Source organism: Spermophilus citellus (assembly GCF_964194105.1).
Source record: "Spermophilus citellus genome assembly, chromosome: 5".
NCBI classification, from domain to species: domain Eukaryota; kingdom Metazoa; phylum Chordata; class Mammalia; order Rodentia; family Sciuridae; genus Spermophilus; species Spermophilus citellus.
This window is the reverse complement of record NC_138186.1, coordinates 159,339,027-159,363,277: the sequence shown is the minus strand read 5'-3', so window position 1 is coordinate 159,363,277 and position 24,251 is coordinate 159,339,027. Positions and strand designations below refer to the sequence as shown.

The window sequence follows — 24,251 nt, the reverse complement described above, 5'->3', positions numbered from 1 at the left end:
CCTGCAGTTACTAGAAGAAAAAATAGGCCAACTCGCCAACATGTCAGCTTGGGAACCAAATTCCTCAACAAGACTCCCTAAGGCTCAAGAAGTAAAATCAAGAATCAGTAAATGGAATGGTATCAAACTGAAAAGCTGCTTCACAGCAAAGGAAACAATCAAGAACATGTACAGAGATACTGCAGAATGGGAGAATATCTGCCCCGCCAGTACCACAGATAAGGCATAATTTCCAGGATATACAAAGAACTCAAAAATCTTAACACCAAAAAATTAATAACCCAATCAATAAATAGGCAAAGGAAGTGAACAAACATTTCACAGAAGAAATATGAATGGTCAAAAAGTATGAAAAAAATGTTCAACATATCTAGCAATTATAATAATGCATTTTAATCTTAGAATTTAGATTTTACACACATAGCCCTTTAGTCTTATTTGATATGGATTCCCTCTTAAACATGCAGAAAGGAAGCATATTGGAAATAGTTCAAGGTAATGACAAATAAGTCACAACTGTCACATTTTAACAGACACCATCAATAATTTTAAGATACCTCCCATATTTACAGATGTTAAATGGAAAGGACTGTGTGCTAAAATTTATGAAATACAGTAATGCACATTCTAAATAAATGTCTGGCAATGTTTTCAGTTTAATTTTTTGTACTAGGGATTGATGTCAATGGTGCTTTACCACTGAGCTACACTCCCAGCCCTTTTTGAGACAGGGTCTCACTAAGTTGCTTGGGGCCTTGCTAAGTTGTTGAGGCTGGCCTCAAACTTGTGATCCTCCTGCCTCAGCCTCCTGAGTCGCTGAGTTTACTGGCATACACCACCACACCTGGCTTCAGTTTGTTTTATTCTTATAATTGCCCAAGGATTTATGGAATGAAACATCCTGGATACTGCTTTTTGTCTCACTGGGCAGTATTATCCAGTTTTATTCCTTCTTATGTATTGAATTACCAGAGCTCCTTGTAAATGTTTACCCTAGGCTGCTGCTGCTTCTTAGATATTCTGCCTGGAGAGAAGTAGTTCAGTGTTTCATCATCCATGCATTTCTCATAGGTTAGGGATCCTAACTCAAGGTCATTCTTTAGGAGCAATCCCATGGCAGAAGTGGAAAAGCTGCATTCTTCTCTCTTGTTCTCTTAGTAATGCAGGCAGAAGCTGATGCTGCAAATTATAATATCAGACCTCAAAAGTAGCTGAGTTAGGTGGTGCACGCCTATAATCCCAGCTACTTAGGAGGCTGAGGGAGGAGAATGACAAGTTGGAGGCCAGGCTTTGCAACTTAGCAAGACCCCATCCCCAAATAAAATAAAAAGGCCTAGCTATGTGGTTCAGTGGTAGAGTGCTTATGTATAATGGATAAAGGGCTTGGTTCAATCTGCAGTCCCACAAAATAAATAAATAAAGCCTCAAAAGTTAGAACTAAATATACTTAGATTTGTAAGTTTCTATAAGGCTTCCAGATGGGCACATACCTTTATTTTCTATTTATTTTCATGTAGTGCTGAGGATCCAACCCAGTGTCTCACACATGCTAGGCGAGCACTCTACCACTGAGGTCCATCCCCAGCGCTATAAGGATGACTTTTCTATCCAAAGTTTCCTTATTCTTAAAATAAAAGTGCATGTATGTTAATAAAGGAAGGTGATGAATCTGAAAAGAAACATGGCAAGGTATATTGGGTGAAGTCACAACAGAAAAAAATCATTCATATTTAGTTTGATAGCATGTATGCGCAGGGAGCATCTATAAGGCCACATTGAAGTGTTCACAGGGCCTGTCATTGGAGAGAATAAAGGATTTGAGTCATGTATTTACGAGGGTTTACCACTATTTTTCTCAACTCCTCTCTAGGATATTTTCTTTTTTATAGTGAGCAACTATTTATGTGTAACTTTTACAACTTAAATCTTCATTTAGTTAAAAATTTTTAAGTAAACTTAGACCTGTATACAAAACAGAAACTGAGAGGGAGAGAAAGAATGGATGTGTGAGTCTGCTTGTCCAGTGTTTGCATAATCACTGGAAGGATGCAGAGGAAACTGGTGGCCACCATAGGAAGTGAGAGGAGAGGAGAGCTGAAGGTAAGAATGGGAGAAAGCTGTGTGGTGGCCACACTGTAATCCCGCTCCTGAGGAGTCTGAGGCAGGAAGATTGCAAACTTACTACCAGCCTGGGCAACTTAGCCAGACCTCATCTCAAAATTTAAAAAATTTAAAAAGGGATGGGTGTGGCTCAGTGGTAAAATGAAGCCCAGGGTTCAGTCACCCCCCACACCCACAATTAAGAGTACTATTTGTCAATTTTACCTATACATATAAATGTATATACACATTTTTTTTTTCTTTTTGTACTGTGGATTGAACCCAGGGGCCCTTAACCACTGAGCAACATCCCCAGGCTTTTGGTTGTTGTTGTTTGTTTGTTTTTGTTTTTTTTTAAAAGAGAGATTCTTGTTAAGTTACTCAAGATCTTGCTAAATTACTATACTCGGGGACTCACTAAATTGCTGAGGATGGCTTTTTTGGGGGCTGGGTACCGGGGATGGAACTCCGGGTCACTCAACCACTGAGCCACATCCCCAGCCCTCTTTGTATTTTATTAGAGACAGGGTCTCACTGAGTTGCTTAGTGCCTCACTTTTGTTGAGGCTGGCTTTAAACTCTTGATCCTCCTGCCTCAGCCTCCCAAACTGCTAGGATTATGTGTGGTGTGCCCATCCCAGCTGAAGATGGCTTTGAACTTGCGATGCTCCTGCCTCAGCCTCCCAAATTGCTGGGATGACAGGCTTATACCTGTATATATTTTTTAAATTCTGAACTTTGTATTACCTATCCCTCCCAAATATGTGTGTGTATATTATAAGCTTTTTGTAATGAAAAAGAAACAACTTTAGAAATTGAAAACAGAATGTAATTAAAGACTGGATTAATTTGGTTGAAAATTTAAAATTCTTTTTTCAGTGTTTAGATTTACGTTACAAGTATTTTGCAAATGTCAGCATTTTAAAATGTTCTCATATAGCACAATATAAGTATGAAATAGAAACACTGATTTTTAGTTCAAGATAAAAAGATTATAATTTTCCTTTTTTTAAGGCACCGTATAAACTTGAGTTCAGACTTCCTGATCACTCCTGATTTCTACTGGGACAGGGAAAACTTGGAGGAACTTTATGATAAAACTTGTCAATTCCTTAGCATTACTCGAAGAGTTAAGGTATGTTTGTACTTTGTACTTTTGTTAAGAGAGAAAATGTTGTTGCCTATAATTTGCATGACTGTGGCATTTAAATTAAGTGAACATGGTAACTGTTTTCAGGGATATATCTTCTTTAACTTCTGTTCAGATCTCTTCAAATGGCCCTTTTGTCCTCTTTACACTCACATTTCAACTTTTTGAGTCAGGATATTTTTGCTTCAAAGATGAGATTTGTAGGAGTTTGAAGGCCTAACAGTGCATTAGGAAATTCTTGTCATGTTTAGGCAAGAGTTTGGGAAGTCCTGAATTATTATGGAGACACTGAAAACAGAAATAAACTTAAGGAAAAATCCTGTATGATGAATCAAGTGACTGACAATCGCAGGCCAGAGGAGAGGACAAAAGTTGACTAATATTTGTCTGCAGGTGACAGGCAGAAAGGTGGCCAAACAAAGAAGAATCAGGGGAAGGGTAATAAACTAAATTTAAGAAGTGCTGAGATTAGATAAGAATAAGTTACCCAAAGAAAACTCTCTCTGAGGTACTTAGAAGAGTGGAGGTAAAATGGAGAGGAGAAGGGATGGGGTGGGGGCTCGGTGGTGGAGCTCTTGCCTAGCCCGTGTGAAGCTCTGGGTTCGGTCCTCAGCACCACATAAAAATAAAAGTCTTGTGTCCATCCACAATTAAAAAATATTTAAAAAAAAAGTGCCTGGAGAGGAGAGGCATCCTTCTCGAGGCCGTTGTGGAGGTGGAAGCCGTGGAGTGTACTACGTGGCGAAAGAGCAAACAGAAAGTGGTGGTGCTACAGGTGCAGAGTTCTGTGACACTGTGTCACACACGTCAATCCATGTAGCCACAGGATCAGAATGCTTCACCAGCTTCACACCCTGGCAGTAGTAATAACAGTGTGTAACTTTTAAAATCAGCTTTTTTCACTGACCAGCACGTACTGCCTTTGAGAGCCTTCCATATTGTTGGGTATATCAATTCTGACTTCCTGAGGATTGCTGAGACTATTTAAAAATTTTGTTTTATTGATGTTTTGAGCATATCTCCTCCCACATATATTCAGTGGCTATTATGGTCATTATACAGACAGCACAGTCTTCTGTTTCCACATTTTACCAGATCAAATGAAGCATATAAACTTTACTTCCCACTATATCCCTCTTTCCCATATTTGTAAATCTTAACTATTCTTTTTCCCATTTTTTTCTGTAGATATTAAGAACTTAATCAGATAGTGTTATCATTTTTGCTTCAACCATCAAATGTAGTTTTAAAAAACTCAGAAGAAAAGTTTGTTGTATTACTCATATTCTTATCTTTCTGTTCTTTCCCTTCCTTCTTATGTCCATAATTTCTTCATTTATTATTTCCTTCCTTTTCAAGAATTTTCTTTACCTGTAATCCCAGCGGTTTAGGAGGCTGAGGCAATAAGATCGAGAGTTCAAAGCCAGCCTCAGCAAAAGCAAGGCACAAGCAATTCAGTGAGACCCTGTCTCTAAATAAAATACAAAATAGGGCTGGGGATGTGGCTCAGTGGTTGAGTGCCCCTGAGTTCAATCCCCGGTACCAAAAAAAATAGAGAGAGAGAGAGAGAAAGAATTTTCTTTAGCCACTTTTTAAAGATAAGTCTGCTGATACATTTACTTAGTTTTTGCATCCCCTCCATTAATTTTTCCTCCACTCCTGAAAGATCTTTTCACAAGGTACAGGATTTGGGGTTGATAATTCTTTTCTTACACCTGAAAAATGCTGGGTCACTTCCTCCTGGCCTCCCTGGCTTCTGACAGGAAATCTGCTGTCATTCTACAGCTTGCACCTTAGATCTTTTATTATAGTCCAAGTCTTTTGAAGCTCTGTTCATTTTTTCCGGTGCATTTTTCTCTGTCGTGCGGGTGGGGTAGTTTCTGTTGTTCCACATGCAGGTTCACCCCTTCTTTCTTCTGTCATATTCATTTTCCTATTGAGGATGAATTTTTTATTTCCTTGTATTTCACTTCTCAGTTCTAAAATTTCTGTTTCTTCTTTACACCTTCTGTTTCTCTCCTGAGAGTGTCTGTTAACTGTCTTTTTTCATTCCCTCCAACTAATTTTAATACTTCCAGTTTCCTTCATTGCCACAAGTGTTTATATTCTGTGGGTTTTGCTTGATATACAAGGTCCTCACTACTCTATTCCTTTTTCAGTCTTGTTTCCAATCACTCCCTACATTCACCTTGTTGTTCCATCAAAAAGTAATGACTTGTTGGGCATGGTTGTGCACACCTGTATAACCAGTGCCTTGGGAAGCTGAAGCAGGAGTATCACAAGTTCAAGGCCAGCCTTAACAACTTAGTGAGATCCTATCTGAAGATAGTTTAAAGGGAGCAGGCTGGAGATGTGACTCAGTAGTTAAGCACCCCTGGGTTCAATCCTCAGCACAAAAAAAAAAAAAAAAAAAAAAAAAGAGAAGAAAAGAAAAGAAGAAAAGAAAAATTACTTAGCTGGACATAGTAGCTCAATCTTATCATCCCAGTTACTTGGGAGACTAGGGCAGAAGGATGAAAAATTCAAAGCCAGCCTCCACAATGACACCTTGTGTCAAAATATTTTTTTAAAGGCTCAGTGGTAGAGTGCATCTGGGTTCATTCCCCAGTACAGCAAGGAGAATAAAACTGCAAAACTCCTCCAAGGCTCATAGAATGCTATAGCAACGATGGCATCTACATTTTTTCCTCCCAGTCAGACACTGTTCCTTCCTTAACCACAATAAAAGAATCTACAGTTGTCACCCATCTTGGTATTCCTTATCTTCTAAGACAAGAAAATGGACATTATTGCCAATGTCAGGGAAAGATAACCATCCTAGCTATGTTGCTTCTAATGGCATAGAAACAGTGATCACAGACCCTGTAAGAATATATTTTCAGTGGACTCCATCAGTTTTAGATACCGTTGTCTAACAGAAACACAATTTTAGATACCATTGTCTAATAAAAACACAGATTTCACAATCTAGTTTTCTGGATACGTGAAAAACTTTGGACTTTCGTGGTTGTGGACTATACGATCTAGAGGATATAAAAGAGATGCTAGGCCAGGTGCAATGGCACATGCCTGCAATCCCAGCAGCTCAGGAGGCTGAAACAGGATCGCAAGTTCAAAGGCAGGCTCAGCAACAGCAAGATGCTAAGCAACTCAGTGAGACCCTGTTTCTAAATAAAATACAAAATAGGGCTGGGGATGTGGCTCAGTTGTCCAGTACCCTTGAGTTCAATCACCACTTCCTAAAAAAAAACACAGATGCTAGGTTTATGAAGATAAAGTGTTGCTATTGCTGTATAACAAGCAGTTTCCTCAAAACTTAAGTATCTGGAAACAATACTTATTATTCCGTAGTTTTATAGGTCAGAATCTTTCATAAGGCTACAGTCATTGCAAGGATTGACTGAGGATTCACTTCCTCATTCATTCATGTGGTTGCTGCCTAGGTTCAGTTCCTCTTTAGGCTGTTGGCCTGAGACCTCAGTTCCTTAGCACAAAGGCTTCTCCATAGCAGCTTTCATCATAGTGAAGCATCATAGTGAACAGTGAGATGGCAGGAGACTGTCAGCAAGAGGGTGCTAGCAAGATCAGGAAGTCTCACGTTGTCTTGTAGCCTCATCACAGGAAGGGCAGCCCATCACTTGAGCTGTGTTCTGTTTGTTAAATGCAAATCAACAGGCCTGGCTCACACTCCAGGGGAGGGGATGACCTAGAAGCAACACCAGGAGGTGGAAAATATTTGGGTGGCATCTCAGAAGTCTGCCTGCCATAATAGTTTTGAGAAAAAGATGGGGAAATTTTTAGAGGCCTACTTTGTGAATGCTGACCCACATTATCTTTCCACTCACTATCAGTTACTTTAATGATTCCATCTTCAGGACCCTAGTAGACACAAGACCCCTGATTTGATCCTAAGCGCTACCAAAAAAAAAAAAAGGATTAAAAATTATTATTTTTTTAATATTTATTTTTTAGTTGTAGTTGGACACAACACCTTTATTTCACTTATTTATTTTTGTATGGGGTGCTGAGGATCGAACCCAGGGTCTTGCACGTGCGAGGCGAGCGCTCTACTGCTGAGCCACAGCCCCAGCCCTAAAAATTATTTTGATTTCATTTATTTTGAGATGAAGTCTCACTGTGTTATCAGGCTGACCTTGAACTTCTGGGCTCAAGCATTCCTGCCTCAGCCTCCTGAGTAGCTGAGACTATAGATGTATGCCACTGCTAAATGATGTAATTATTGAAATAAAGTCTACAATTGATTCACAACCCTAGTGATCAACTAAATCATAATCAAGATCAAGTACAAGTGTTAAAAATTACAGTATACACATCAGAGAGTACAAGAGGGCTACCCAAGCCCACCCTTCTCTAATAAGTGTTCCCATTCTTCCACTGTTAAGGCCAGTTTGAGATTGAGTTCCTCCAATAAAGAATTAACAGTTATACGTCTGCTACACATTAACAGCTAGAAGAATCAAATGTTCTTCCATTTTTGGGCTCCCAAGACCTGTGGAGAAAGCCCTAAGCAGTGCCAGCTACACAAGTCACCAATCCTTCATGGGTAGTTTTATCTATATCTGCAAAATGTAAAATCTCCTATAAAGAGAAGTAAAACTGAACTTATTCACAAACACTACAGTCTTTTATGTTGAATATACCAAAGAATCCACAAAGAGCTGGGTACAGTGATACATAATTATAGTGACAGTAACTCAGGAGACAGAGCAGGAATATCACAAGTTCAAGGCCAGCCCAACACCAACAGTGAAGGTTTGAGCAAGGAAGATACTGAGCCTATGATCCAGAGGAAGAGAAGTGACAAGAATGCCTTTTAAGAGTTCACTCAGATTCCTTACACTCAACATGAAACCCTCAGTGGAAGAAGAGTAATGCTAAAGAATCAATTACCTACTAAGAAGGAAAGGAAAACCCTGAGAATGTGCCACTGCATTGTCACCGCTAAACCAGAGGGAAGGATATGCCATAAAGGGTCCCTTTGAGCTTGCCCAGGGACAGAGTTCCTCTGAGTGGAAAAGATTCTTTGGTACCCACCATTGGAAAGTTGGCTCAGCCGAGAGTGCAGGGAGCAGGGTCTACTCAGTCCCCAAATGTGAAGATTCCTGTTGAAAGTCAGTCCTGAGGCAGTTATTTTTTTTTATTTTATATAAACTGTCTATATAAGTATAATAACAGACTTGAGGAACATTGAGTACACAGGGAGGATACATATTATTGCACTGAACACTATAAACAAGTAAAAATATTTTGTCAGTTACATCTCTACAAAGCTGGGGGAGGGAGGGAGTAAAAAAAAAAGCTACTTGTGTAGCTGGCATTGCTTAGGGCTTTCTCCACAGGTCTTGGGTACCCAAGTAAAGATCTATTTAATCTAGCACCATTAAAAAGTCGCTCTCATACCCTTTCAAGTTGGTGTGATTTAATTCATTCTGTGTCCTTGGGCCAACACTGTCCCTAACTGCATTTTGCCTGATGAGCCCAAATCTTTCCTAGAAGTTTTCCTGTGCTTTTTATTTCTGATAGAACCCTCCAGCTCAGCACTTCAGACTGTATCACAGTGGTCTGATTGCGTGTCTGTCTCTAGAGCTATGCATTTCTTAAGGGAAGTTCTGTCCTTTGAGTCACTAGAGCATCAGAGCTCATAATAGGCTCCTGTATGAATGAAAGCATTTATGGAAAGACTTGGTTGAAGACTAGAAAGACAGTATTCCTTTCCTTATATTTTTCAAAGTGCCCAACATGCTCCAGAGTAGACATCAAAGAGTGGTCAGATAAGTGAAAGGTAGCCTTAAAATGCCTGTTTTACCGCCCTCCCTCACCACTAGCAAGTTAGTTGTTCACTACCCAGTCTCACTCAGGCATCTCTCTGGTGTTAAATCTTCCACTTGAGTTAGGAAGCATTCCTATAAGTTCTCAAACTACATTTTCTCTTAAGTATTTTCTTGGCATCCCCACAAACAATCAAGACTAGTTGAATAGTGTGTAAGATTTAAAAGTGACTTGTGTTAGTCACCTTTCGATCACTTTAACAGAAATACCTGAGATAATGAACTTACAAGCAACATAGGTTTATTTTGGCTCACAGTCTGGGAGGTTTCAGTCCTTGATCAATTGGCCCCACTGTTAGGGGCCTGTAATGAAGCAGCACACCATGGTGGGAGCATGTGGCAGAGCAAACCACTTACATCACAAGCTAGGGAGTGCTGTGGTTTAGATATGAGGTATCCCCCACAAACTCATGTGTGAGACCATGCAAGAAAGCTTCAGAGGTGAAATGACTGGGTTGAGAGAGACAGCCTAATTACTGCATTAATCCACTGATAGGGATTTACTGGGTAGTAACTGTAGGCAGGTCGAGTGTGGCTGGAGGAGCTGGGTTGATGGGTGCATGCATGCGGGGGTGGGGGGCATATATTTTGTCCTTCTTGAGTGGCGCTCTCTCTACTCCTGAGTTGCTTTCCTCTGCCACGCCCTTGTTAAGTGATGTTCTGCCCCACCTCTGGCCCAAAGTGGAACTGGCTGTCTATGAACTGAGACTTCTGAAACTGAGCACCAAATACATTTTTCCTCTTCCAATTGTTCTCGTCAGGTCTTTTGGCCACAGTGGGTGAAAAAGCTGACTAAAACAGGAAGCATACTCCCGGTGACCTAAAGATCTTCTATTAAGTTCCACCTCTTAATGGTTCTACCATTTCCCAATAACTCTACCTGGAGATCAAGCCTTTATCACAATGGCCTTTCGGGGACAGCTCAACATTCTGTTGGCACCACAGCTAAATCAAAAGAAGAATGAATTTGGTTCTGGCCTTCAACAAGCCATTTGGTCTTTCAAGAAGACTAGGGGAAAGCTGGTCTTTATTTTTGTTTTTTCCCCCAAGATAAGTCTTGGGGAAATCAGGAGATGGGGCGTAAGATGTGCTGAAAAGCAGTCAAAAAACTTGAGGGCAGAGGTCAGGTCATTTCATTTGGTAATTGGATCACTGGAAGAAAATCTTCAGAGAGCAGTTAGAGCACTGTGGGGGAGGGGTACAGAAACCAGTTTGCAGCCAGTGCCATGTGCCATTTTATCAAATTGGTGTTCCTGTCACAGATGGTTCTCGTGCTACCTGCTCCATGAGCACTCCTTTTCATGACTTATACTCCACCTTTTCTTGTTAATTTTCAGGTATAACCCTAATCCCTTGTCTACCAAGTATTGCTCAATTGCCTCCCAAATCTCACAGACCCCTTCCGCATTTACATATCTTATAGCTTTCCTTCTAAATACAGGTGCCATTTCTATTGTAATGTGAGCTTCTTGAGATCAGAGACTGATTATTTGCTTCCCAGTTTGGGCAAAGCTGTCACATACAGTAGGTTCTTGAATTTGTAGAATAGATCAGTATTGACATTTCAAAGTGAAACTCATTGTATTCTTCAGAAAAGATTGACCCATTCCTGTTTTCTATTTTAGCTACTGGCAGAACCATCAAGCCTCACCATCTAGTCAGTCAGTCAGAAAATTAAAGTCATCCGGGAGTCTTCTTTTTGTGTCACCCTCCACTTCTCATCTGTCAGACCATCTCTCCATTCCTAATTAAGTATCACTCATTCATTGGCAGATATTTAGTGATAAGCCCTGGACTAGTGAACAACAGATAGGATTGCCATACCGATCCCAGCCTTGAAGTCCCCCCATAGTTAACATGCATCCCTACTGTTGCTTGGCCTCCTCCCTCCCCTGGACTAGTCTAAGACCTTCTGCACCCTCGGTCCAGAAAGCAGAGACATATGGTCTCACTTGCCATTCTGCCTTCTTTCCTGTAGAACAGTGAATCTTAAAACAAGTATTTCAGGATTGGGGGGGGGGGGGAAGGACTCTCTTTTAATAAAGCCTAGACATTATAGTGTGGCATATTTTCTGTTTCTGCTGTAACAAATTACCACAAGCTTACCATTTTACAGTTTCATAGGTAAGAAGCCTGACATAGATCTCACTGGGCTAAAATCAAGGAGTTTGTAGGCCTATCTTTCTTTCTAGAGGCTGCCTACATCCTGTGACTCAGCCCCTACTTCAGTCTAGCAAAGGCAAGTTGAGTCTTCCTTGCATTGTATCATTCTGAATTCTTCTACCTCTATTTCCACACTTCCACACTTAAAAGACCCCGTGATTACATTGGGCTCACCCAGATAACCTAGCCTTACCTGTCTTAAGGTCAGCTGATTAGCAATCTTAGTCTTGTGATGTTCATAGGTTCTAGCAACAGCTGTGAATATCTATAGGATGGGGGGCGTTATTCTACCTGTACTACTTGGGTACTCAGTGCCTCTGAGAATATATTTACCTGACTTCCAAGCACTTCTTCCAAGTTATGCACTGTCTAGATGTGTTCCCTGTGTGCTGTTTCCTGTTTGAAATAAATGTCCCCTTTCTGCCACCACCCATTTCTTCCTGGCAACTGCCTGTTGAAGGCCTACTTCACATTGAGCACCCCCATGAAGCCTTCCATTCTTTTCTTCTTCATTTGCTTACGTGATACAAGTGCCTCTACAGCTAAATGAAATAGGAAGCATGTAGTAGCAGAAGCTCTTGATTGCACATTTCAACATGTTGTCAAATGCTTGGGTTAACTGGGTTTTGGAACTAACTTATATTTAATAGGATACTTGTACAGGTGAATTATATACAAGTCCTAAAGAATTAAATAAGTTGAGTGATGAGGAAGTGGAGGAAGAAGATGTTTATTTAGTCAAAGTTGAAATTAAGAAGGGTGAGTAGGTAATTTGAAGACAGAAGTAAACTTTAAGGATGAACATTTTGTAGGCCAAGATGAAATAATCAACAGAAAAAGGGAGGGAAGAAAGGGAAGGAGGTGGTCAAGTAAAAGGAAGGAAGGAAACACTGTTAAAAATATTCAGATTAGAAATCACAGGTGACCATGAAGTCTATAGAGTGTGGGTGAATGTTACTGTTGTAGTTCACCACTGTAGAATCCATGAACAGGATGCACCAAGAGTTTTTTGTCAATTTTCACACCATGATTGGTCTCAATCCTCACTGGATAAACTTGCACTTCAGCATACTCCCATGAATGACACCCCCTCCCTTTTTCTTTTGTCACCAGGGATTGAACCCAGGGATACTTAACCACTGAGCCACATCCCCAGCCCCTTTTTTTGTATTTTATTTAGAGACAGGGTCTCAGTTGCTTAAGGCCTCAGCCTCCAGAGTCGCTGGGATTACAAGTATGCACTACCATGCCTGGCTCAAAACTATTTTGGAAAGTTTGTTCCTGAACTTTCCAGTTTTCAAAACAAAGCACAGGGGGCTGGGGTTGTGGCTCACTGGTAGAGCGCTTACCTGGGTTCCATCCTCAGCACCACATAAAAATAAATAAAGGCATGGTGTCCATCTACAACTAAAAAAAAACCCAAAAAACAAAAAAGCACAAAGCAGAGATATTAAGCAGGTATATAACTTGCCAGTAGTCAGACAGGTTTTAAATTCAGTATTTTCTGTGAATCCCCAAAACCAGCAGCTTCACCACTGAACCACATTGCAGCCCTTTTTTAAAAAATTTTGAGACAGGGTCTCAATTGCTTAGGCCTTGCTAAATTGCTAGGCTGGCCTTAAACTTATGATCCTTATGTATCAGCCTCCCAAATTGCTGGGATTTGCTGGGATTACAAGGGTGTGCCACCAGGCCCAGCTATATTTGCCTTTTAAAACTGCTAACCACCTAAGGATGATGGGCATGCCTGTAATCCCAGGGAATCAGGAGTCTGAGGCAGTATTGCAAATTCAAGGTTAGTCTTGGCAATTTAGTAAGACCCCATCTCAATAAAATTTTTAAAACAGCCAGGGATCAACTGAGACAAGGTATATCTCCTTTAGAATAGTCATTATGAGACTTTGACCAGCCAGGGTCATCACCCCTTGCCAGCCTGAAGTAGCCATAGGTGATGGATCTTTACCCCTCATCAACCCTTAAGATTAAGGGATCAAATTGGGGGGAGTTAGGGTTAGGGTTACATAATCTTAAAGGAAACACCCACAAGCCATTAAGATACAAAGTTTACAGTCATGCCCTGTAAAATGAAGGATAGTGCAGAAGAAAAACTGGAGTGAAATTCTCCAGCTCCACCCTGTCTCCACCTCTTGTCCAGCTCCTAGCACTGTCCCTCAATAACTATTAACACCCCACACCAAAGGGTTGCTCTCCCTCTGGAGACAGTCTGCATTCTCCCTTGTGTATTGCTTTCTTTGACCACAAAGGCATCTCTATTGAAAATGCCCCCCCCCACCCCTTTTCCCTTGAATGTGTCTTTCCTTTCCTAAATAAACTTGTCTGTGCCTTTGGAGGAAAAAAAGGAGGTGGGGAGGTGCTGCTGGGGATGTAGCTCAGAAGAATGCGCTCTTTAATCTCCACTACCAAAACTAAGGCAGCTACCAAAAACAAAGACTCAGAAACCTCATTTTTTATATCTTCTACAAAAATCTTAGAAATAGCCAGGCACACATCAGTAATTCCAGCAACTAGGGAAGCTGAGGCTGGAAAATGGCAAATTCAAGGCCAGCCTGGGAAATTTAGCAAGAGCCCCCCCACATACAAAAAAAGGGGGGTAGGGGATGTGGCTCACTAGTAGGGCACCCTGGGTTCAATCCCCAAGGGGGATGGAAGAGCTTTACAAAGACTGGCATGCACACATTTCTTAAATCTGCATTACAAAATGCCTCTAGGAGACTGACTGGAAAGAATGGCTTCTTGACTTTGGGGAAGAGATGAAAAGTGGGAGGGTTTTTGTTTTGCAGTACTGTACATAGAATCCAGGGGCCATTTTACCACTGAGCTACATCCCCAAAAAGGGCTCTTTTTGAGACAGGACCTAAGTTGTTGAGGCTGGTCTTTAACTTGCTGTCCTTAGCATTCAGTTGCTGGAATTACATGGGTATACCACTGCGCCTGGCTTTATGTGTCCGCCGATAACTAAAAAATAAATATTAAAAATTCTCTCTCTCTCTCCCTCTCTCTTTAAAAAAATAAATAAGTAAATTTAAATTGTTTAAGTATGATACCAAGATTTTTTTTAAATACAGGTCATGAATGAAAAACTTCAGCACTGCATGGAATTAACAGATCTAATGCGGAATCATCTGAATGAGAAGAGGGCACTGCGCTTGGAGTGGATGATCGTCATCCTCATCACCATTGAGGTGAATAGAAACTGTGGCACAATCATTTTCTACCTTTTTACAATGGAAGGGCCTATGATCATAAAGACAATTTGAGATACAAAGTTATAGCAGGAAAGGGGATAACTTTTAATTACTAATTCTATTCACAAAAGGGGCTCAAGTTTCAAATGACTGATATTTTGCAATTGCATTAAGTGTAATTGTTGGAAAGGTCCCACATTTTAAAGGTAGCATTTAGAAGTTCTAGTTGTGAATTTATTATGTATAGCCCAACATCAATTGACTGGGCCTCAGATTTGCAGCTTGGCATGTAGAAAGGCAAGTATTTACTCGAGGAGCATTTTTCATTAATCATGATCCTAGAAGTCATTGTAGTTTGCAGCAATACATTTGTTTACTGTGGAGTTAATTTTTTTTTTTCATCCTAAGGTAATGTTTGAGCTGGGACGAGTATTTTTCTGATCCTGTGATAACCAAAGAGAGATTCAAGAGATGATTCAAGTTCTGCAATCAAAAATGAACATTCACTACTGGGTGATCTCTTATTTAAATATATTTAATTATTTCAAATATCAAGAAATTGTTACAATGGTCTTTTTCAGCTCTAAATATATTATTGCTTGAATAAAAATTAGGAAGAGTACAGTGTTTTGAGTCTGCATCAATGACAGTTCAAAAGGAAATTGTTTTTCCTCAGATTAAACAACTCTGGATAACCTTAGCATCCAGGAAATCTCAGCGGATTCCCCTGGGTTTTTGGTATTGAACCCAGACTTTTTAACTACTGAGCTGCATCCCCAGCACTTTTTGAGACAGGGTCTCACCAAGTTGCTGAGGATTGTGCCACTGCAGGCACAATCATACTTCTTAAATAGGCCTAGAATTTGAACACCACCCTTTCATCATGGCCTTGGCTAAAAAAACAGTACAGGATCTCAGGAGTATTAACATACACAGTATCAAGACAGGCTTTGATGGTAGAAGCACATCATACCTATTTTAGATGATAATTTGAGTCAGCTGCTCACTAGTATGTGTTCTTCCCACAGACACTTTTCTGGTTTCACACATACTTTGAGAAAATCAAAAAACTACCCAGCAGAAAGAATTTACATACCTAAAGAACAAGTCAAGGGCTCAGGACGCAGCTCAGTACTAGGGTGTTTTTGCCATCACTAGCAACACAAACACCAAAAAAAAGGGGGGGGGGGTTGAAGTCACCTGTCTCAGCTACTCAGGAGGCTAAGGCAGGAAAATCACTTGAGCTTGAGCCCATGAGCAAGACCAACCTGAAGAACCCATTAAGACCCCATCTATAAATAAATAATACATACTCTTCCTTGGGCCCTAGTCTCCACCAAGATGAATTTGCTTTTTCAAACACACACATTCACACAATATTACTTTGTTCTAAAATGCAAGACTGTCATTTTGTACCAGGAGATTGAACCCAGGGGTGTTTAACCAGAGCCACATCCCCAGCCATTTATTTTAAAATATTCTGAGACAAGGCCTCACTAAGTTGCTGAGGCTGGCTTTGAAACCGTGATCCTCCTGCCTTAGTCTCCCAAGCCAGTGGGTGCACCACGGCACCCAAGGAAACTGTCATTTTAGACCTCAAGTGATGCATAGTATTCCACCAAGAAAATACACTCACCTTATACCCTGATAGACGTTTTGTTTTATCTGCTGTAATAATATTAAGTGAATGAACATCTGGCATCATTTTCAGCATAATACATAGTGTTTCTATTTTCCACTTGAGTTATGTGTAACTCCAAGGGTAACCAAACTTTCTGAGAAGGATGTAGACATGGATAGATGACAAATTGTTTTTAAAATCAAATTCCATGTAGTTCATAAGGTGAGCATGCTGTAGAATGCACCTATAATCAGTGTATCAAGCCAGTTCTCCTTTCCCATCTTCCCTTCTTACACTTCACAGAAGAGGCATCTTTTACCTATCCTGTATAGTTTGGTCCACTGTATTTAACGCCCTTTAAAAACTTTAAAAAAACCTTTGGGAAGCCATAACAAGAAGACAATTTGAACTCTCTTTGAATCAGGGCCATTAACCTCCCCCCCCAACCCCTGCCCCAAATCTATTTAAGATTTAAGCAGCATACCTCCAAAAACTTTTTACTCAAAGTATAAACATGTAGAACTTGCTGTTTAGGTAAAAGTAACAATTTAAACTCAATCCAGAAAAAAACATGAATATTTAGTGCCTTTGGTGACAGCAAATTAAAATTTAACAATTTATATACAAATGTTGCACAGAATGAAAGAATCATTAAGTCTATAAACATTTATTATATTAGGATAAAGTTTTGCGGGGGGGGGGATGTAACACAAATTGTCAAATAAAAGGAACAAAATTAAATTTTAATAATTTACTTGTATTTAAAAAAATCATGGTAAACATCAATTCATGGTATTACATTCCACTAGACACAAAGACTGAAAAATCAGGTATAACCGAATTATTTTAGATATCAATATGTATGATAAACTGAAAATTATGGATTCAAACAATTCAACTTTTATGATTAAAATCTTCCAACTTAAATTATGAAAAAGCTTTAAAAATTACTTTAGTTAGAAATACAAATAACAAGAAATTATTTTCACGACTACAATCTCAAGAACAAAATGACCAAGAAAATTAGCCAGATACTGAGAATTTAAAGTAAATACATTTACCAATGGCTCACAAATGCCCTACTCCCCCACTGCCACAAAGTAGTATAAGAATTCCTATCACCCATGAGCATTCAGTGGTTAAGATCAACCTGGATTTAAATTCCTGCTTTATCACCACTTACTTTGTCCAAGTCACTCAAATTCTCTGGGCCTCAGTTTCTTCATCTTTTTGGCTTGATAATATACTCCCTCATAAAGCTGCTGTGAGGACTAATGTAATGTATGTGGAAGTATGGGAGTGTTAACTATTCCTACAATCCCATTTATTAGGCAAAAATTCATTTATGATTATGAGATTAAATGGAGGCTGAACCAAATTTCTAGAATCCCCCTTTGAATCTTTTAAGTAACATTAAGACTAAAACTTAATGGGGCCAGGGTTAAAGCTCAGCAGTAGAACACTTGCCTCGCACATGTGAGGCACTGGGTTCAATCCTCAGCACCACGTAAAGATAAATAAAATAAATAAAGATAATGTGTTCACCTTAAACAAAATCTTAAACTTAAAGGATAGAAGGTACTGAATCCTGCATCATAATGGAGTTCATTTAAATATAAAATGAACTTACCACTGCTTAAAATGGATTGGCTCTCCAGCCCAGGCCTAAAAAGGCTTTTAGAATTCCACATACTCTGTATGTACCAGGAGCTGCTGACAGGTATTCTGGATGCCTTCTTGAATAATTCCACAGCAGGCAAGAAAGAGATTACTTTCAATACATTTCTAGTTTTGTCATTTCTTAACTAATGAATTATCTTCACTATTTACCTTTAAAGCAGTTTTTTCCAAAGCACAGTCCTCAAACTAGGTACCTCAGCAAACACCCAGACTATCCATTAGTATTTCTGATTCCTGGGCTCTAAACCACAGTTGCTGTACCAGAACCTCTGAGGCTTCAGATAGGAAATTTTTCAAAAGCCATATTTCTATCCCCTCTGCACAATTTTGAAACGAGTCTAAGTGCTTCCTTGAAAACAGAAATGTTTTGCCAGAAGTGGTGGTACATGCCTATAATCTCAGCAATTTAGTGAGGCCCTAAGCAACTTAGCGAGATCCTATCCCTAAATAAAAGGCTGGGGATGTCTCAGTGGTACGTGTTCCCAGGTTCAATCCCTAGTACAAAAAAAAAAAAAAAACAGTAATAATCTGGAAATCATGCCACATTATAAAACCTACTCATTCATTCCTTCATCCAATTCAACAAATATTTATTAGAAGTTTCAGTGTACCTACTCTTAGCTCCAAGATATAGTGGTGAAGATATGAGAGAGGACCCTTGCTTTCCACAGTTTGCTGTCTAATAAGGCAGCAGGAAGCCAGTAAGCAACTATGTAGTCTACTTACGGACAGGTACTCAGCAAATCTATAGAAAAGGCAGCATGAAAAGAAAAGGGAACAGATTAAGTTATAGAACTTAAAATAATTTAAGTTTAGACATCATATGGATTTTAAAACTCAAAACAGGAAAGATTCTCATTAAGTATAAACTCAACTTTTAACACACAAGACTCGGGCACTGGGGCTGGAGTTGTAGCTCAGTGGTAAAGCACTTGTCTAGCACAAGTTAGTCACTGGGTTCAATCCTTGGCATCACATAAAAAAATTAATAGTCATTTAAAAAAATTCCAAGTATGGATAACTTCAGGGTTAAAAAAAAAAACTTGGGAATTTACTCATCACCATAACTTTTTAAACTGCTAATATAAAAAAATGAATTAGACTGCTTCTTGAACTTATCAAAGACTTACACAGTGCAGCAAACTAACAAAATGATGTAATGAATCAAACCTAAAACCCCTACTAACCACAAAACATTAAATTCAAGATGTAGATCTTAATCCAGAAGTCCACTTGTGGCTTGGATTCTGACTACCTGGGAGATTTTGCACCCTGGTGACAATGAAGTCTTTGAAATATTAGTCCTATGGCTCACTAATAAAACTTGATGAGCTGGATAGAACCCTCTGGTTTTCTGGGTGTCTCTTTTCAGGACTGCCTGGGACTGAGGATCTTCCTGGATAGCCATGCTGGGTTAAACATGACTGGTCCTCTTATCCTCAAACATCATTTTACTCTAATCTTATTTCAAAAGCCACTTTTTCCACCTCAGGACTTTGCTGCAACTCTATAGATCTTTAATATGGATCAACTACTAAAAACTAAAAGCCTCACCAACCAATCATTTTCATAAAGAAAAACACTGGTATCAATACAGACATACAGTTGTATGTAATCAAGGGAAGTACAGATACTCCTCTATTTATGATAGGATTAGCCCCTCCTCTAATAACCCCATCCTGAATTTAAAATGTCAAGTCCAAAATGCATTCAAGATGCCTAACTTACCAAACATCCTAACTTAAGAATGTAGCATACTCTATAGTATCAGTTGAATGTTCAGTTCACACTGTGAATGGCTGACTAAAGCTGTAGCTGAGAGGATCATACCACATACCCTTACACAGGAAAAGGTCACTATTCAAAATCTTGAGTTCAGTTTCTACTAAATGTGTATTACTTTTACATGATCATAAAGTGGAAAAATCTTAAAACCACTATAAGTTGACAACCATCTATAGTAAATTATCCCTATAAATCTCATCATGATATTTCACTTTTTCTTTTTACACTACTACTGAGGACTGAATCCAGGGGCATTCTGCCACTGATCTACATTCTCAGCCTTTTCTAAATTTTGAGACAGGTTGCCACTAAATTGACCAGGCTAACCCAGAATTTTGAGCCTCCCAAGTAGCTGGGATTATAGGCACATACCACCACAACTGGCCATAGATTTCACTTTTATACATAAAAATCCCAAGTGGAATAAAAGTCAAAGAACTATAAGCAAGAATTCAGATTCACATTTTTTGTTTAAGACATTATATTTCAAGGCCTGGGGGTTTAGCTCAATGGTAGAGTGCTTGCTTACTATGTGCTATACTGAGGCCCTGGATTCCATTCCCAGAACCTGAAAAGAAAGGAAGAAAGAAAAGAGGGGAGGAAGGAAAGGAATAAGTTTCAAAATTAAAGCAAGTGTCTTAAAAATCAGTTGTGGTGCCCAGGGGTATAACTGAGCACTTCTGCCAGCTGCCCAGGGTTTGATCCCCAAAGCAAAAAGGGAAAGAGCAGCTGTGAACTACTGATACTTGTAACAACCTGGATGACTCTCTCACTTCACTTGGCTGAATAAGAGGCCAGTCTGAAAAGGATACAAATTGTATAATTTCATTTATATAACATGCTAGAAAACTCAAAACCTATAGTAAAGAGAGAACAAATTAGTTGGTGCCAAGGGTTAGGGATAGAGGATTTGGTCAAGTCTTAGAAAAAATAACCCTAGTGGGCCACACACCCTGTAATACCAACTACTCAGGAGGTTCAGGCAGCAAAATTGCAAGTTCAAGGCCAGCCTGGACAACTTCTGAGAGACCCTATCTCAAAAATAAAAAGGGCTAAGGATGCTTCTATGGTAGCACTACCCCTAGATTCAATCCTAGAGCCACCAAAGAAAAAAAACAAAAAAAACCTACCTCAGGGAGTTTTTTGAAGTAAAAGACCTGTCCATCCTGGTGGAAAGAGCAAAAATGTATATACCATCTTTAAATTCACAGAACTTTGTGGGGATAAGGCCAATTTTATTGTAAAAATTTATTTAAAATCAGTGTTATTATAAAAATATATTAATGATCCCATTATTTACCAAGTAAACCCTCTTGTGTATACTATTTTATATTCACAAAACTTTTTTTTTTTTTTTGGCTGGTTTAATGGTTATTGAACAGGGTCTTTATCACTGAGCCACAGGTTCCCAGTCCTCTCTTATCTGAAGATCCGGATCTCACTAATAAAACTCTGAAGATAAATAGTAGCCCTATTTGAGTCTTAAAAAAAGAAAGAAAAAAAATTTAAGTTCAGAGGTTAACAGTTTACAAGGAATGGAGCATGATTCTGCCCAAAGCCTACTTAACCACTACAACACACTACACTGTCTCCCCTCTATTCATAATTACCAACTAGTATGTCTCTCCCAGTTGACAGTGAAGGAAACTATTGAGTTCCTTTGTTCTATTCCTAACTCAGTGCACTACAAGTAATATAGACAAGTAAAACTTAACTGTAGTGCAACATTAATAGAATTTTCTCCAACAACAGAAATCTTCCCTAGTATCTGTGCAATTCAATATAATAGTCTCCAGCCTCATCTTGGCCACTGAGCACATGTGGCTAGAAATTAATTTGTTTATATAACATGTGTGGCTTTCAGCTACTGAACTGAACCACACAGTTCTAGAAAACAAGAATGAATATGCCAAAAAACAAGCAATTCATCAATTATGATGGTAATTTGCCACCCACCAACAAGAAGAAAATAATTCAAGGTAAACGTGTCATTAAATAAAGGAAAGAAATGTATAACCCCCACCAACATGTCACCGAACTAAGCCCATCTCTTGAATCTGTTCACTCTTCATGATTCATTTACATACAACTTCAACTACACTACCACAGTACTTTGCACATCTGTAGAATAGAACCAACTATATTATATGATTTGTGTTTTTCTCCCCACTGGACTGTGAGCATATTAAGAGCAGAGTTAGTTCTTATCATTCATATATATATATATATATATATATATATATATATATATATATATGAATATATATATATATATATATATTTTTTTTTTTTCCCTATCACTAGCACCTACCAACTACACCCAAAGGCTTTCTACAACAATAGACATCTTTTCATTCAGTTACAATGGGAAAAATAAATCATCTTTGGTCCTTCAGTACTCAAGAGCATGCTCAAAAAGCTTACGGTTAGGGTGAGGGGTACAAGATGGAGGTATATGAAGAGGACTAACCAGTAAGTCTATACAAACAGTGCTTTGAAACCTGAACTGTCAGGCATCATAATGGTGAGGGAAAATGGCAAGTGTTTTAAGAAAAAAGCTGTCATTATCCCATTCTCTAAGATCACTTACTGTATCCCCCCATTACTCGGAAAAGCCTAATGGAGTAGGTGGTTAAAAAAAAAAGACAGGCCTTAGAAATTTATCCTGGCTTCACTTACACCATCAATGTCAGGGTCTCAAGAGTTCTCCTTCTACCACTAAACTAAATCTTAGAGAACTACTTGAGTCTGATTTCATTTAATAGATATTTTCTGTTCCCCCAAATATCAGGTGGGGAAAGCACTAATATGAGGAATCTAAAAATCCAGAACCCCCCCCCCCACCAAGCATTGTATGTTACTTAAGGCATAAGAACCGGAAAACTAGAAGATCAGAGAAGAGTTATGTATTATAACTTCTTTAGGAAGGCTAAAAAAATTTGCCAATCAATCCTCCATCTTTACCATTTCACAGATTATTCATGACAAAGGTCAGAGAAAAGCTGTGAAATTCTCCTACTAGACTGAATGGCCTTGAGCCAGTTAATTACTTAACTTCTTTGAGCCTGCTTCCTCAAATTTAAGAGTGAGAAGAGTGAGACTAGATGCCTGGGGGTGAGGGGATTAACTAATATAATTACTTACAGATTGACTTCAGCAAGATTTTGGTTCAATCCTAATTCATCTATAAACTGGAAAAATATACCCTTGAGATTTCATGATGGATTCGGTGCTTTGTTTTTACTAGAATGATGGCCTAAGTGATGGTATGTGGCTTCCTCTTTGCTCTTGCTCAGATCACTCACTGTAGGGAAGCCAACTTCCACCATGTTGTGAGGACACTCAAATAATACAATGGAGAACTGAGATTTGCCATGAGCCAGTGATGACTTGCCAGAAAGAGTGAGCCACCTTGGAAGCAGATCCTGCAACCCCAGTCAACATCTTAACTGCAACAGCATGAAAGACACCTTGAGACAGTCGTCCCATTTTACTACTTCCAGATTCCTCACTATGTGAGAAAAACATGTTTATAGTTTTAAGCCACTAAGTTTGGGACTCATTTATAACAGCTGAAGAACTAATACACCAGTATTTTTCAGACTATGGACCCTGACCCATTTGCAGTTGATGAAATAAATTTAAGACTGTCCTATCAACTTATTAAAAAATGAAATAGTTAAAAGATTAAAACATTGTATACATAAGTACTATTTCCTAAAATTTCATTTCAGTTTTACATATGTATGTAGTAGGTACCAACTGAAAATGTTTCTTAGAATTACAGTTGAAAATGTAATATACCTACAGGTCTACACCATTAAAACAAAAATCTCCCTAAAACACAGGGAATTCCTTGAGGGAATATGATCTCAGTAACAACCAACTATAAAACAAGCATTTTCTATAAAATTTTATGACTAAACCAATGAAACATTAAGAGTCTCTCAAAATACATCTTTCCTGATTCATACGTTAAAGTTTGCTATAAATCAGAAGGCCCGGTATCTGCCCTAGACTTCAAAGTCTAACATGTAAAAACATGTCATTTTCCTAATTTAAGAAGTTACTCAACAGGACATCTTTCATAAAATTTAGTAAAAAGGCTGTTTTGAGCTTCAACCACATTGATCATTTCTTCCTTCAATTACTTTTCTTATCAACGTTAAAGGAAATTATATTTTCAACCTGAGCACGCACACACAAATTTTCTCCAAAACCAAGAAAAAATACAAGGTTAAGTTCAGAAATATTAAATTGTTCTCTGCCCTCTGTCAAAGTCACACAGGAACTCTCCTCCTCACAAGCAAGTATCTATTTTTATGGTTATGTCTCAGAAGAAAAATCAAAACTTTTAGTAACACAAGACTTCGCAAAATATTTCCGCATAACTTGTTGATGAATCCACTCAGATTATACATTTGTGCAATGGTTTTCTTTGATGTAAAACGTGCTAACAATTTTTGAACTCCTAATATGCCAGATTTATTTTCAAAATCGAAAAATCAGTAAACACGAAAAGTGACTTATTTTTCTTATCACTTAATTCAGAGCATTTGTGGCTCTCCCAATAACCAGACTTTTTAGTAAATCTACATCTAATGTTGGAGAAAGCAGATACAGTCTGTATGGCTCTCCTTATAATGTACTGGATGATGCTGACAATTATCAAAATAGCCTGCATACTTGGCAAAAGTC

General features: G+C 38.8%; 1 protein-coding gene across 3 annotated transcripts in view; it reads left to right on the top strand.

Moving 5' to 3' along the window:
* Positions 1 to 15,080, top strand: part of RMND1 (required for meiotic nuclear division 1 homolog) — a 44,330-nt gene extending 29,250 nt beyond the window's left edge. For 2 of the 3 annotated variants that reach the window (XM_081295158.1, XM_081295160.1), the window contains 3 exons: positions 3,114 to 3,234; positions 14,348 to 14,464; positions 14,876 to 15,080. In XM_081295158.1, the coding sequence (XP_081151284.1) occupies positions 3,114 to 3,234; positions 14,348 to 14,464; positions 14,876 to 14,908 (271 nt within the window). In that variant the 3' untranslated portion in view covers positions 14,909 to 15,080. Of the gene's footprint in view, positions 1 to 3,113; positions 3,235 to 10,723; positions 11,114 to 14,347; positions 14,465 to 14,875 lie in introns of those variants that run through there. The other variant, XM_081295159.1, reaches the window with a different exon arrangement.
* Positions 15,081 to 24,251: the final 9,171 nt, after the last annotated feature.